This window comes from Colletotrichum destructivum, chromosome 10 (assembly GCF_034447905.1).
Source record: "Colletotrichum destructivum chromosome 10, complete sequence".
Taxonomy (NCBI): Eukaryota; Fungi; Ascomycota; class Sordariomycetes; order Glomerellales; family Glomerellaceae; genus Colletotrichum; species Colletotrichum destructivum.
The window spans coordinates 1,692,578-1,705,226 of record NC_085905.1 but is presented as its reverse complement, the minus strand read 5'-3'; the positions used below and the strand labels follow the sequence as shown (position 1 = coordinate 1,705,226).

General features: G+C 58.2%; 6 protein-coding genes across 6 annotated transcripts; 4 read left to right on the top strand and 2 right to left on the bottom strand.

The window, feature by feature from the left end:
* Positions 1–788: 788 nt before the first annotated feature.
* On the bottom strand, positions 789–3,268 carry CDEST_14799 (Putative S-adenosyl-L-methionine-dependent methyltransferase superfamily; the record flags this gene model as incomplete). The annotated part of the gene is made up of 10 exons (XM_062930955.1): positions 789–844; positions 935–1,354; positions 1,494–1,631; positions 1,735–1,772; positions 1,841–1,863; positions 1,956–2,078; positions 2,147–2,165; positions 2,279–2,304; positions 2,381–2,480; positions 2,621–3,268. The coding sequence occupies 10 exons, from the start codon at positions 3,266–3,268 to the stop codon at positions 808–810; spliced, it is 1,572 nt and encodes a 523-aa protein (XP_062787006.1). The 3' UTR covers positions 789–807.
* A 699-nt stretch (positions 3,269–3,967) lies between these two features.
* CDEST_14798 (uncharacterized protein) lies at positions 3,968–4,417 on the bottom strand (the record flags this gene model as incomplete). Its single annotated transcript, XM_062930954.1, has 2 exons — positions 3,968–4,264; positions 4,319–4,417. 2 exons carry the CDS (start codon positions 4,415–4,417, stop codon positions 3,968–3,970), a joined length of 396 nt encoding a protein of 131 aa, XP_062787005.1.
* An 817-nt stretch (positions 4,418–5,234) lies between these two features.
* On the top strand, positions 5,235–6,514 carry CDEST_14797 (Putative dienelactone hydrolase, alpha/Beta hydrolase; the record flags this gene model as incomplete). The annotated part of the gene is made up of 3 exons (XM_062930953.1): positions 5,235–5,829; positions 6,031–6,198; positions 6,296–6,514. 3 exons carry the CDS (start codon positions 5,235–5,237, stop codon positions 6,367–6,369), a joined length of 837 nt encoding a protein of 278 aa, XP_062787004.1. The 3' UTR covers positions 6,370–6,514.
* Positions 6,515–7,317: 803 nt separating this feature from the next.
* On the top strand, positions 7,318–9,225 carry CDEST_14796 (Putative peptidase S8 propeptide/proteinase inhibitor I9). Its single transcript, XM_062930952.1, has 2 exons — positions 7,318–8,193; positions 8,332–9,225. Exons 1-2 carry the CDS (start codon positions 7,489–7,491, stop codon positions 8,893–8,895), a joined length of 1,269 nt encoding a protein of 422 aa, XP_062787003.1. The 5' UTR covers positions 7,318–7,488; the 3' UTR covers positions 8,896–9,225.
* Positions 9,226–9,861: 636 nt separating this feature from the next.
* On the top strand, positions 9,862–11,393 carry CDEST_14795 (Putative zn(2)Cys(6) fungal-type DNA-binding domain-containing protein). The gene is made up of 3 exons (XM_062930951.1): positions 9,862–10,033; positions 10,135–10,668; positions 10,744–11,393. The coding sequence occupies exons 1-3, from the start codon at positions 9,902–9,904 to the stop codon at positions 11,293–11,295; spliced, it is 1,218 nt and encodes a 405-aa protein (XP_062787002.1). The 5' UTR covers positions 9,862–9,901; the 3' UTR covers positions 11,296–11,393.
* A 1-nt stretch (position 11,394) lies between these two features.
* On the top strand, positions 11,395–12,297 carry CDEST_14794 (uncharacterized protein). The gene is made up of 2 exons (XM_062930950.1): positions 11,395–11,513; positions 11,678–12,297. Exons 1-2 carry the CDS (start codon positions 11,440–11,442, stop codon positions 11,931–11,933), a joined length of 330 nt encoding a protein of 109 aa, XP_062787001.1. The 5' UTR covers positions 11,395–11,439; the 3' UTR covers positions 11,934–12,297.
* Positions 12,298–12,649: the final 352 nt, after the last annotated feature.

The following is a 12,649-nucleotide window of genomic DNA, read 5'->3' as shown; positions in this document are numbered from 1 at the left end:
GGGGGGGGGGGGGGAGGATGACCATTGGAGCGATTCTGATGGTACGGAAACATACCCCTTCCAGTGTTCGAGACAAGGCCTCTCTCCCTTTGTAACTATGGCCGGTTGGGCCTGGGCTCCAAAACCCCGGGTTGGGGTATTTGGGGTGTGTCATACGCGTGATGGCGCGGTGTAAGACCTATCTATGCATGCATGCTCTGTTGTGTAAGTGCGCCTCCAGTCACGAAGGGAATGAGAGGGTGGGTGTGCCATGGGGTGTGTTCGAGAGTGCTTCGACGGAGTAAGACGATCCAGCCAGCCTTGAATATTTATTACTCGAGAACATGTCGACTTACCGTGGCTGAGTGTCTGTCACTTTGGTGGCATCTCACTCATCAACCTTTGTTGTATCCAGTGCACCTTTCGATCTTTTGCACTACCAAGTCACCCGGTTACGGGACAATAGGGAAACTTTTGAACAGGCTCTTAATATGGACATGGTCTAAACCCCCCGTCCCCAAAGACGAGTGGTAGAGTCGTGTGACCTGAATGAATACTGGGGACTTGAACTACGTGTATAATGAGTCCCCTCCCAGGGCCATTTTTTCATGGCCCGTTCCCCAACCAAGGAATGGATGGATGCCAAACCATTGGCAAAATCCCGCCGGCCCGAGTATCGCGAAGCAACTGACAGGTTGCTAGGGTATCATGAACATGTTGGTGACCAAATAACGCCACCTGAACGCCGTTCCCGTCCCTCGTCCCCCGTTCCCCATCTCCTGTCTATCCCCATCCCCATCCCCATCCCCATCTCCATCCCAAGCCAGATCAAGCCCAGTAGGGTTTCATCCCATATACACAGTATCTACACATATGGAAATCAGCTGGGACGCCACAGACAACACGCGCGCGCAATTGGGACGGGAAGATGGGGTTCGCTCGCTCGCTCACTCACACATTAAAGTAGGCATGCAGCCGCTGGCCCCGGATCTCGGCCTCGACCTCGCGGCAAAAGTTCTTGGTCTCCTCGACGGTCCAGCCAAAGACGGTAGTGAACAGCCGCAGCGTCGACGGCTCGAGCCCAGCGATGGAGGTGTCCTGGCACAGCGAGCCCGTCATGACGTGGCGCCGCCCGGCCGCCCAGGGCCCGATGGGCCACACCCTCTTGATCTCGACGACGGCCTCGAAGCCGGCGTCCTCGAGCAGGCACCGGAACCGCGAGGGCTCGTCGCACGGCCGGCCCAGGATGCGCGTGCTCTCCATCAGCATGGACGACCACTTGGCGATGGCGCTGTTGGGCGGCAGGACGCCCTCGTGGCTCATGATGGGGAACGTGTTGTCCTGCAGCTCGATATAGCCGCCGGGCTCGAGGCTCCTTTTGGGAGAGTGTAAGTCAAGTGTCTAGGTAGATGTCTCATCGGGCATGGCTACGTATGTATGTAGGTATGTGGGTATGTGGGCATGTGGGTATGTATGTTTGTGTGCATGCCATGCCTTGGGGGTCGTCCTCTCACCTAAAGGCCTTTTCGATGGTCTCGCTCCAGTCGGCAAAGGCCGTGTTCATGTGCCGGATGAAGATGAAGTCGTGGGGGGTCCTCCACGGCCAGTTGCCCTCGACGTTGTAGATCTCGAAGAAGCAGTTGGGCGCAACGCTGGACGACGGATTCGCAAGGTCAGTCACGCCGTGTTTTTGTGTGTGTGTGTGTGTCTCTCTCTCTCTCTTTGTCGGTCTGTAGGTTTCCGCGCAACACTCACGCTTGGGGTTGAATCGGACTGATGTCGACGCCGGTGACCTGAACGTATGTGTTTTAGTTCACGCACCGCCATCACAAAATAAAGGGGGGTTGGGTCGGTTTCGTACGATTGCTTCGGGATGTTCATCAGCTGCGACGGCACAGGGTTAGCCAATAGGCCATACGACCGAGGGACAAACACCTCTCTCTCTCTCACTCTCTTTCTCTGCCTCTCTCACTCACCATATGCCATGGCCCATACGCCAGTCCCAGTCCCGACATCAAGAACCCGCGAGGCGCTCTCATTCTTGGGACACATACACAGCCGTCCGTCCCAGGTGGCCAGCCAGAGAAGGTGTTGAATGTCTGCAGGACGCCGTCAGTCAGAGCCGTCTCTCGAGGGGCCGGTGCGGCAGCGTTGCAGGATAGCTTACCCAGGCGGAACTGCTCGGTCTGTCGCAATCAGGTCAGTATGTGTATGTGTATGTGTATGTGTATGTGTATGTGTGTATGTGTGCACAGCCAAGAGAAAATCAGATGCTCGGTCTCGAACAACAAAGACGTACTGTGTCGTTTGGCAGAATGTATTCCTCTGTCCCGGGCAGGTCAGCAAGCGGCCACCTCGTCCACACCTCTTCCACCGCCCATGTAGATCCCGCAGAACGCACCTATCGGGTGGTATGTCCGGCCGTGTCGCTGTTGGAACCCATTCTCGTAGTCGCTGGTCTCCAAGGACCACAGCGAGGGCGGTCGGCCCCCTGCAACAGACTAGAAGAAGCCGGTGTTTCTGTTAGGGAAATATACGCCAAAGGGTCGGATGCGGGGGATATTCGGTGCGCGGGCCAAAAAAAGAAAAGAAGAAAAAAAAACGAAAGAGAAAAAAAACAAGAGTGAGGAGAGAGACGTACGGCGTCGTCGATGGAAAAGAGAGATGCGGCGTCATTGACCGTGGCGCCGTCTTCCGTCGCGTCGATCGAGGGGCGGTCGGATCGTGCGTCGTTTCCGCCGTCTTCTTGCGTCCCGGCCGGTTGCTGGCCCCGGTACAGTTCCTCGTGTTCGGTGTTACCGTCGTCGTCGAGATCTTCATCTAACAGGCCAAGGTCTGAGAGACGAAACCGAAGGAAGGATTCCGGAGGATGCGGACCGACAGCCGTATCGGGAGGCAGGGAACGACTCGGGAGTCGGCCGGGGCCTTCCGGCTCATCGGTAGTGGTCGTTATGGTGGTGGTGGTGGTGGTGGTGGTGGTGGTGGTGGTCGCATCTCCATCTGCAGGTCTTGCGCCAGACATGTTGCCAATGAACGAATCACCGCGCCGTGGCCGTTCGCCGCCCGGCAGGCAATGACGAAAGGAGACGTCGATCGTTGAGGGATGGAACGAACGGGCAACAATGGGGATAGAAACGAGTTCTTGAGTCGTAACTAACGCCGTGAGTGTGGAGAGAGAGAGAGGAAGAGAGAGGGAGGGACGGGGGGGGGCGAGAAGGGTCGAAGAGGGTCGAAGAGGAGGGGGAGGGAGGGGAGCTTGGGCTTTAAGCAATGAAGATACTTCCTCCATTCCCGGGTCTCCGGGTCCATGACCATGGGATTGGGGGTTGGGGTTGGGGGGGGGGGGGGGGGGGGGTCTCAAGGGTCCCTCGCTCGGTTCTTCTTTTGGTTTTCCTACCAAGTGCAAAGTGCGAAAGTACAGTAACCAGATGAATTAAGGCAAACTCTGTTGGAATTGCTGGGAATAACTGGGATCCTCTTTGGAACCTACGCCCCTCTCTCTCTCTCTCTATCTCTCTCTCTCTCTCTATCTCCCTCTCTCTCTCTATCTCCCTCTCTCTCTCTATCTCTCTCTCTCTCTCTCTATCTCTCTCTCTCTCTCTCTCTCTCTCTCTCTGCCCCCTCTGTCTGGAACGTGTGGGCAACAGCCGCTGCAGTCTGGACGTGATTAGGCTCAGATCAGACAGAGAAAGGGGGGAGGGGGGGGTGTAGGCTACGCCGCATGCAACAAGCGTCTCTCTCTCTCTCTCTCTCCTCCAGGTTCTTCTGCATGCAAATGGAGGCCGGAGCTGTCGTTGCTAGGTCCAGAGCCCAGAGCCGGGAATAACAAGGTAAGGTCTTCAACAAACCCCTTCTACTTCTTCTACTTGTTCTTGTTCTTGTTCTTTCGTGTCTTCCCTCCGCCCAGTGCCGCGCCCCTCCCCCCTTGACGCCAAGGGGCAACGCCAACAGCAAGCCAACTCCCCTATCCGAACCCCTGTTTCTTCCTTCAAAGGGGGTGGAGGGAGACCCGACGGTACGGGCGAGACGTTTCCGTGATGGGGGGGTCGGCATGCAGGCCGGGGGGGGGGGGGCACAAGCGGCCGTTTCTGCAGGCTGTCGTGCTCCATCGATTGAGCGTCTTGGGGTCTTGGGGTCTTGGGGTCTTTGGTGTATCTGTATCTCGAGCATTGTGGCTGGTGATGCCGATGATGCTGATGATGCTGGTGATGTTGTTGCTGCTGCTGCTGCTCTCTCGCCCGTCACGACTCGTGTTGGTCGCCATCTGCCCCTTGCACCCTTGTCCCTGAGGGGGGGGAGGGGGGGATCATAGCTGCCTTTTCAGCTGGAACAGAATCACTAATGGCTGGAACATTTTGGTAGTTGTCCGTCGAGTTCGCCATTCTACAACGTGGACATGTCGCCGCAGATGACACAGGTAGTTGGTTATACAGCCCATTGGTTTACGGTTTGTCAAAGGTCATTAATGAGCCAGATTCCAATTGAAATTGGCAAACAAACACAGCACATCCATTACTGAATATTCAAGTAGCACAGCTCCAGCTCCAACTCCAGCTTCTGCTCCAGGTCATGGCTGTGCAGATCACCACCAGCTGGGGCGTCCAAGTCGGGTACCAATGCCCATCACGTCCCTTGGCCAGCGGCTTGGCAACGCTGTCAGTCACCCGTCGTTCCGCTTTCTGTCACGGGGTAGCCCATTTCAAAGCTTCACACCATGCTGGCTGACAGGTCTCTTGCATGGGTTGATTCGCCAACTAATCAGTACGCTGCTCTAGTGCCCGGTGTAATAGCGCCCAGTGGTTTTGACCAGCTCCTCATAAGATCAACATAGATACAGAGTAGTGTAGGAGCCCCGGGGTGAGTGGAAGAAACATCACCATCCTAACAACTCATCCCATCAGCATCATCGTCTTGAGCTGTTGTGGGTGACTTGGCCGGCCCGGGCGATGGAGGACCAAGCACATTCGTGTGTTACAGTCAATGTTTCCAGATTGAACATCTACTTTTTTCCAGATACAGACATAATCACTGATCCAATCCGTCTGTCTGTGTGCTGCTGGCTGCAGTGTGTCTGGCCGTAAAACCCCCGCATCGCCTCCGGTGCCGATGCGGCATTCCACTCGCTCTACTACCCCCCCCCCCCCCCCCCTCTATCACGTATCATCACGCTTCCACTTAGATCTACATTTCCATCACCGGATACCAATCATCGCTGAATCACTCACTCGCACAATGCCTCATACATCCAAAAAAATATGACCGAAACCTCGTCCGCAAAGCCAGAGTACCTCGCCCAACCCCCCGGGCCGTGCTGCTGGGCCGGCACCTTGCACGAAGGCAGCCCGCGCGGCGACGTCGAGGACATCCTCGGCGCGCCGACCTACATCGTGCGCCCCTCGGACGTCAAGGGGTCGCCCCGCGCCAACGGCCACGTCGTGCTCTACTTCCCCGACGTCTGGGGCCTCTCGGTCAACGCGCGGTGCCTCATGGACGGCTTCGCCTCGGCCGGCTACGTGGCGCTCGGCATCGACTACTTCCGCGGCGACCCCATCTCCAAGTACCGCGCCTCCAAGGACGACCCGCTGCCGCCGGGCTTCGACCTCGCCGCCTGGCGCGCCAAGCACCTGGCCTTCGCGACCGAGACGGTGCCCCGCTGGGCCGCCGCCGTGAGGGAGAGGTTCAGCGCCGAGCTGCGCGCCGAGACGGGCGCCGAGACCCGCTTCGCCTGCGTCGGGTACTGCTTCGGCGCGCCCTTCGTGTGCGACCTGCTCGCCGGCGATGACGTCGTGTCGGCGGGGGCGTTTGCCCACCCCACGGCGCTGAAGGAGGAGCATTTCACGGGGCTAAAGAGTGAGTAGTCTTGTTTCCGGGGCGGCGAACGGGGGGGGGGGGGGGGGGGGGGGGGACTCGTTGCCCTTTGCTTCTATCCCGTCACCCCCCCGATATCCGTCTCCCTTCTCTTGCGGTTGACATGGCTTGAGCTTGATTTTTTGGAAACGAACACACGGCAACGAGCGACACCCTGATTCACGACTGACACCGTCCTCTTAGAGCCCCTATTACTCTCGTGCGCCGAGAACGACCATGCGTTCCCCCCCGAGTCGCGGAGGAAGGCAGTCGATGTCCTGCAGAGAGAAGGCAAGGTTTATCACCTGCAGCTCTTCCAGGGCGTCGGCCACGGCTTCGCGGTCAAGGGAGACCCTTCGGACCCGTATCAACGTGAGTGGCTCTCCCCACGAGCAAAGTTTTTGCCTCGTTCTGCCTCCTTGAATTGGGTAAGCATCATTGTTGACTAACAGACTGGTTTCACTTTTAGGGTGGTGCAAGGAGCAAAGTCTTCGCGCAGTAGTTGACTGGTTTGACATGTGGCTGGTCCGTAGTTCATCGTGAGGCCGTCGAGAGGGGGGTGCCGTCGGGTTAGCTTGCATCGCGTAACCGGAAGACTCCAGGCTCGAGTCAGGAAATAACAACGAGTAGTTAGTTGCGTGTAGTCGCTTATTCATCTCTATCGTCTCGCCGAGTTGTGGGTGATTTTGCGTTCACTGACCGGGGTTCAGAGGAAGCGAGTAGTGAGGGGGTTGGGTTGCCGATGAGCATGAACAAAGTGGTAGAAGTGGTAGACGGCGAGCCGGAGTCGACACTTGGCATGGCAGTGAGCTTCTCGTTTCGACCTAGGAAGCGTTGTCTTCGTTTTCGTTATGGTTTATAGTAGGTCGGATTGGGAGCAGCAACACGATCCGATCACGGCCAGCAAGGGACACGGCAAGGTGGGCATCCGCATCACAGTGGGCATCAATGCCACGGACTCGCTAAACCTTTACGGGCACGTAGCGCATGAATGACAACTCGGCAGTGGCCGCCCTCGCTGGATTCTTCACGCTTGGCGGCGAGGCGGTTAGGAAGAATGGGGAAGGTCGTTTATCGGCAGGGTTTCATCGCGACCCATGGCTCATTTCAGGGCGCCGTTGACGCAGTGGACGCAGTCTTGGCCTTCCGGATAAGACGAGTTGCCCATCTGTTGAGACAGCGAGCGATATGAGGAGGTCCGAGGAGTTTGTATAACGCTCGGGTCCTTCAGCCTTGGTTGACGAGAGAGTCAACGTGATGACTTGACCCTCCTATCTGCGGAGAAAAGAGAGAGAGAGAGTGTGTGTGTGAGTGAGTGAGGGAGAGAGAGGAAGACAACCCCGGGCAAGGCACCGGCCGGGGTCGGATCTACCCGTGGCAGCATCGTGTTCGAGCTTCCTAAACAGGACAAACAACCCGTGTCGCGCAATGGAATTCATGGCAGTTGGTCACCCTCCCTGTCCACCTGCTGTCCGGCCCACGAACACGGGAGAGAGATGGAGATAGAGAGAGAGAAAGGGAGAGGGAGAGTCCGCAGCAGTAGCATAGTGAAAGACGGGAGGGTATAAAGAGCCCGGTCGAGATGTTCAACAGCGCCTTTCTATCCCGCCATCCATCATCGATAGATCGAGGCCCATCCCCCTTTCGTAATCGACTAACACGATGAAGGCCTCCTCCCTCCTCGCCCTCCTCGGCGCCGTTGTGCCCGCCCTCGCGGCGAACAAGTACATCATCCAGCTCAAGCCCGGCACGAGCCCCGACGCCGTCACGCGGCACCACAACACCGTCCGCAGCCTCCTCCGGCGCCGTGACGGGTCCGCCGAGGGCACCCTCGACAAGACATTCCGCATCGGCGACGACTTCAACGCCTATAGCGGCAGCTTCGACGACGCCGCCCTCGAGGCCATCGCCGCCCTGGACGAGGTCCTCGCCGTCGAGCTCGACCAGCCCATCTCTGTCGACCCGACCGAGGCCGAGCAGACGCTCTTCTCCCTGTCGTCGGAGTCGGAGTCGTCCGCCGCCTCCTTTGCGCGCCGCCGCGCCCTGACGACGCAGCCGAACAGCATCTGGAGTCTCGGCGACCTGTCCCACCGCGCGGCCGGGTCGACCGAGTACGTCTACGACTCGACGGCCGGCGAGGGCACGACGGCCTACGTCTTCGACACGGGCATCCGCCTGTCGCACGCCGAGTTCGAGGGCCGCGCCAGCTTCGGCATCAACGGCGTCACCGGCTCGACCGTGTCGCCCGGGTCCAACTCGGACACGGACGGCCACGGCACCCACGTCGCAGCCACCATCGTCGGCAAGACGTACGGCGTCGCCAAGAAGGCAAAGGTCATTGACGTCAAGGTGTTTGACGGGTCGACGGTAGGCACATCTGATATATCCTTCTCTCTCTCTCTCTCTCTCTCTCTTTCTCTCTCTCTCTCTCTCTCTCTCTCTCTCTCTTTTTCTCTCTCTCTCTCTCTCTATCTCTCTCCTCAACCATGCTGACATACTCTCCAGGGCTCCACCTCGGCCATCCTCACCGGCCTCGACTGGGCCGTCAAGGACATCGTCTCCAAGGGCGCCCAGAAGAAGTCGGTCCTCAACATGTCCCTCAGCGCAAACAACGTCGCCGCCCTCGACAACGCCGTGCTCGCCGCCTACCGGCAGGGCATCCTCACCATCGTCGCCGCGGGCAACGACAACCAGCCGGCCACCACCACGTCGCCCGCTAGGCTTCCCGAGGCCTTCACCGTCGGCATGACCCGCCCGGACCGCGGCCGCGTCAACATCATCGAGGGCATCTATGGCAGCAGCTACGGCCCGGAGCTCGACGTCTTCGCGCCGGGTCAGGACATCGTTAGCGCCAGCCACACCTCCGACACGGGCACCGCCACCAAGACGGGCACCAGCATGGCCGCGCCGCTCGTCGCGGGCCTCGTGTGCTACCTCCGGGGGCTGGCCGGTGGTTTCGGCACGCCGAAGCAGGTCACGGACCGGATCCTCGAGCTCGCCATCCCCGACGTCGTCGGAGACCCCAAGAACTCGCCAAACCTGCTGGTGAACAACGGAAGCGGGCGGTGATTGATGACGAATGACCCCAGTTCGAGGTGACCTTTTTGTTCATTTTTTTTTCTCTTTGGCAGGGATTCATAAAAACACATATTGACGTCATGAAGATGTCCAAAAATGTATCCGTAAGCAAATCTGATATGAAAAATCAGCCCATTTTTGGAGGGTTCTTGCTTGGCAGACGGGGCTGGCTGGCACCCCTTGCGTGTTGCTTGGGCATACAACATGTTCACGCCAGATGTGACCGGCATATGAGATGTGTGTGCTTCGTTGGATATGTCAGACCTTGCTCATGTTACGACGACTCCCCAAGTAGAACCCACAAGAACGGCCAGAGGGTCTGGTTCATGCCTCTTCTCATCGTCGGCTACCTCATGAGCTGACGGTCTCAACTGTGCATTTGTCACATCATCTCAATGAGACATGGCCGGCCGGCAACTCTCGTCTCATTCCACAAGAAAAGTAAGCCACCGATAAACCCGTCTGTTGTATACAAACGTGACGCCACCTCCAAGCTCTTGAAATTCTTGCTAGTATCCGGCGTCCCGCCAGGAATTGGACAAAATTCACAAACTATACTAGAGCAGCATCATACCCTCAAAACCCAATTGGACCAAGAAGGAGAGGGAGGGGAAAAGAGGGATGGAACCCCGACGACGCTAACCCCGCGTTTGGAAAGGTTGTCATTGCTAATAAGAAGGGATCTCACTCAATCACTCACTCACTGAATCACTGAATCACTTACTCGCCTACTCACTCACCCACCCCTTCACTTACTCTCCACTCGCTCAGTAGCCCACTCACTCACCCACGGCCCGACGCTGCAGAACCGCCCCCCCCACCCCATCTGCTGCATTCGAGCTCCCAATGACGCGCCAGGCTGGATAAGATATAGTACATTGGCTCCTACTTATGCACGCCCTATGGATGCAGTCCCGCCTAGCTGACTTTTGGCCCCCCCCCCCCCCCACCCTTGCGAGATACTCGACGAGAGACGTGACGAGACACACGACGCAGCATGTCGACCAGTCTGCGTAACATCCGCCCTCGAGGATCGGCGACTGACGACAAGTCGACGTCCGAGGACAATGCACTGAAGAGCTCCAAGGGACGGGTGGCATGCGGGCAATGCCGGAAGCTGCGGCAAAAGGTACCACTCAGCGCAGCTAGCATGCGTCTCTTTGCTCCTTTTCACACAACGAACGATGCATCGGTGGATGGAACAAATAAGCTGAACGTTGCCTCATGTAGTGTGATACCCAACGGCCGTCCTGTGGCCGGTGTCTGTCCACGAAGCATGACTGCATCTACGAGGCAGATCTCGGCGAGACGCGGATGCAGGGGATCCGCAAGGCCAACCGCCAGCTCCGAGGAGAGGTGAACGCGCTGAAGTCGTTGCTGGAGCGGCTCAAGTCGGCGGACGACGACGCGAAGGCGGACATCATGGCCCGCCTCGCCGAAGACGAGCCACCCGAGGTCATTCTCCAACGCCTCAAGGACGGCGAGGGAGTATTACGGAAGCGGAAGCCAGGCAGCTCTCACGTTCACGACACTTTCGAGACCGAGCCGTCCAGGCGCGGCCCAACGACAACGACGACGACGACGACGACGACGACAACACTAAAACCAACAAGAGCAACAAGCATCGATGGCCTTGTCAAATTGGAGGAAGACAACGAGCCTCCGCTCCCGCCCGGGATCGTCCCGTGGCATATTGACAAGATGCACTACCTCCTCCACCGCGTCCAACGCATCGACATCAACGCGAACTCGACAGACTCGCAGGTCTGTATCCCACTCCGCCAAAGCGAAAAGCTCTTGGGTTCCAATGTCGTGTGTACTGACCTGGACCCGGCAAAGTCTCACACTCATCGCCTGGACGGACAAGAGCCACGCTCGGAAACGGAAGAAGCAGACGAGGAGCAGAAGAACCCGCAACTCCTCCACGCCATCCTCGCAGCCGACCGCGAGGCCCAACGCCGGGCCAAGTCCTCCTCGACCGAGTCCCTGCCCCCCGGCGCCGTCGAGGCCTTCGGCAACCTCCCGCTCTCCTCCGCCGTGCGGGCCAACTACTATCCCGCGGCGGTCCAGGCCCGGCAGCTCCTCGCCCTGCAGGCCGAGGAGTACCGCCTGCCCTCCTTCATCGCCTCGGACGGGAGCCCGCTGTCCGGCCTGTTCTACAGCTACCGCGACGCTGCCATGGAGATGCTCTCGAACGGCGTGCCGGCGTCCCAGGTCCTAGGGCCCTCGGACCGCATCGACCTGGAGCTCTTCTTCCGCGACCGCGAGCCGCACGATGCCTACGACGTCCACTCGTGGTCCTGCGAGCTGCTGAAGAACATTGAGGGCTACGACATCTTTGTGAAGCTGGCGAGCGTCGCCCTCTACACGACGTACATGCGGGTAAGATGAGATGAGAGAGGGGAGGGGGAGGGAAGGGGATGGGTTTCTTTCTGATGGATAGACATGAGGAACGTAAGGACGATGATGGATGACTGACTGACTGACGGGCCAAAACAGTGGAACATCCTGCCCACGGCCACGAACTACGCCCTTATGCCCGCCATGATCCGCCCAACCCAGCTGCAGCGGTTCGTGCCGCATCGCATGACCATCGACCTCGTCCCACAGTAAGCGCCGGTGTCCTCCTCCCCCTCCTCCTTCGTGTCCTCCTCCTTCGCGTCCTCCTCCTTCGCGTCCTCCTCCTTCGTCTCCCCCTCTTTTGCTAGTCCAATCCAATCCAAAAAAGAAAAACTCTGACCAAAACCCCCTTCTCTCTTTTTTCCCCAACCAGCCCCGCCATCCGCGACGCCTTGATCCACAAGTTCCGTGACTGGCTCTCCCCCGGCACGACGGACACGGGCGGCACCAGCGTCGGCTGGCCCTACAGCCTTGACGCCGCCGTCAATGTATGTCCCATCACAGGCCGCAGGATGCTGAGCCGCGCCTTCATCGAGCACGCCACCAACGGCTCCAACTGGAGCCTGGACAAGTCCATCCGCGCCATGTACCCGGAGATCGAGGGCATGGGGTTCAGGATCCGGGAGTGATTGATCGGTGGCGGGCCGGTGGTCTTTCGAGCCGTGTCGGCTTTTCCTTTTCAAGGTGAGAGTCGGGGGGTGGGGGGTGGGAAAGGATTCCCCTGAGAGGCTGGGACGGCATTCTATATCGAGAAAAGAGAGAAGCAAGGTGTTTACGGCATAATTATTGGTTGGCATTGGCCATCCTGCTCTGGCGCCACGGAAGATGATATATGGCCCCCAAGTTGGGTCAGGTTGACCAACAAGTTTTAGATTCTTGGAGCGCCGCTGTCCGTCACGCTGCCGGCCACCCCACGCTTTCTGACTTAATATCAAAGCCCATCTATGAGCAACTTTCAAGAGGCTGGCTTGGGCTTCCCCCCCCCAAATCCCTCGAGTTGTTTCGTTTCTTGTCTTGGTTTGGGGTTGAAAGATGCCTCAATCTCGACTGGACGAGAGACCAAGGAACATCATGCTGTTCCCAGTGTTTTGTGGTTGCGACTCAAATACTCGTGAAAAACCGCCACTCCTCTTTGTTTCTGTCGGTTGTCTGTGGGGGAAGCAGACTGACTCTTGAAGTGTTCATTCTAATCGTTTTTTAACAAACAGCTTTCAGACAGACCTCTTCCTTTTCTTAGTATCCTCTGGTGTAGCAAACTCCAAGCCGCCAATTTTACCACACAAGTACTTGTATCGCTCGCTCTAAGACCCGACCACGGATAGAAAGCCACTCTGTACCCGTTAGT

Coding starts and splice junctions, on each gene's coding strand:
- CDEST_14796 (XM_062930952.1), top strand. CDS start 7,489: ATGAAGGCCTCCTCCCTCCTCGCCCTCCTCGGCGCCGTTGTGCCCGCC. Junction 8,194..8,331: donor AGGTGTTTGACGGGTCGACG/GTAGGCACATCT, acceptor CATACTCTCCAG/GGCTCCACCTCGGCCATCCT.
- CDEST_14795 (XM_062930951.1), top strand. CDS start 9,902: ATGTCGACCAGTCTGCGTAACATCCGCCCTCGAGGATCGGCGACTGAC. Junction 10,034..10,134: donor GCCGGAAGCTGCGGCAAAAG/GTACCACTCAGC, acceptor TGCCTCATGTAG/TGTGATACCCAACGGCCGTC. Junction 10,669..10,743: donor CGAACTCGACAGACTCGCAG/GTCTGTATCCCA, acceptor GACCCGGCAAAG/TCTCACACTCATCGCCTGGA.
- CDEST_14794 (XM_062930950.1), top strand. CDS start 11,440: ATGCCCGCCATGATCCGCCCAACCCAGCTGCAGCGGTTCGTGCCGCAT. Junction 11,514..11,677: donor ACCATCGACCTCGTCCCACA/GTAAGCGCCGGT, acceptor TTCCCCAACCAG/CCCCGCCATCCGCGACGCCT.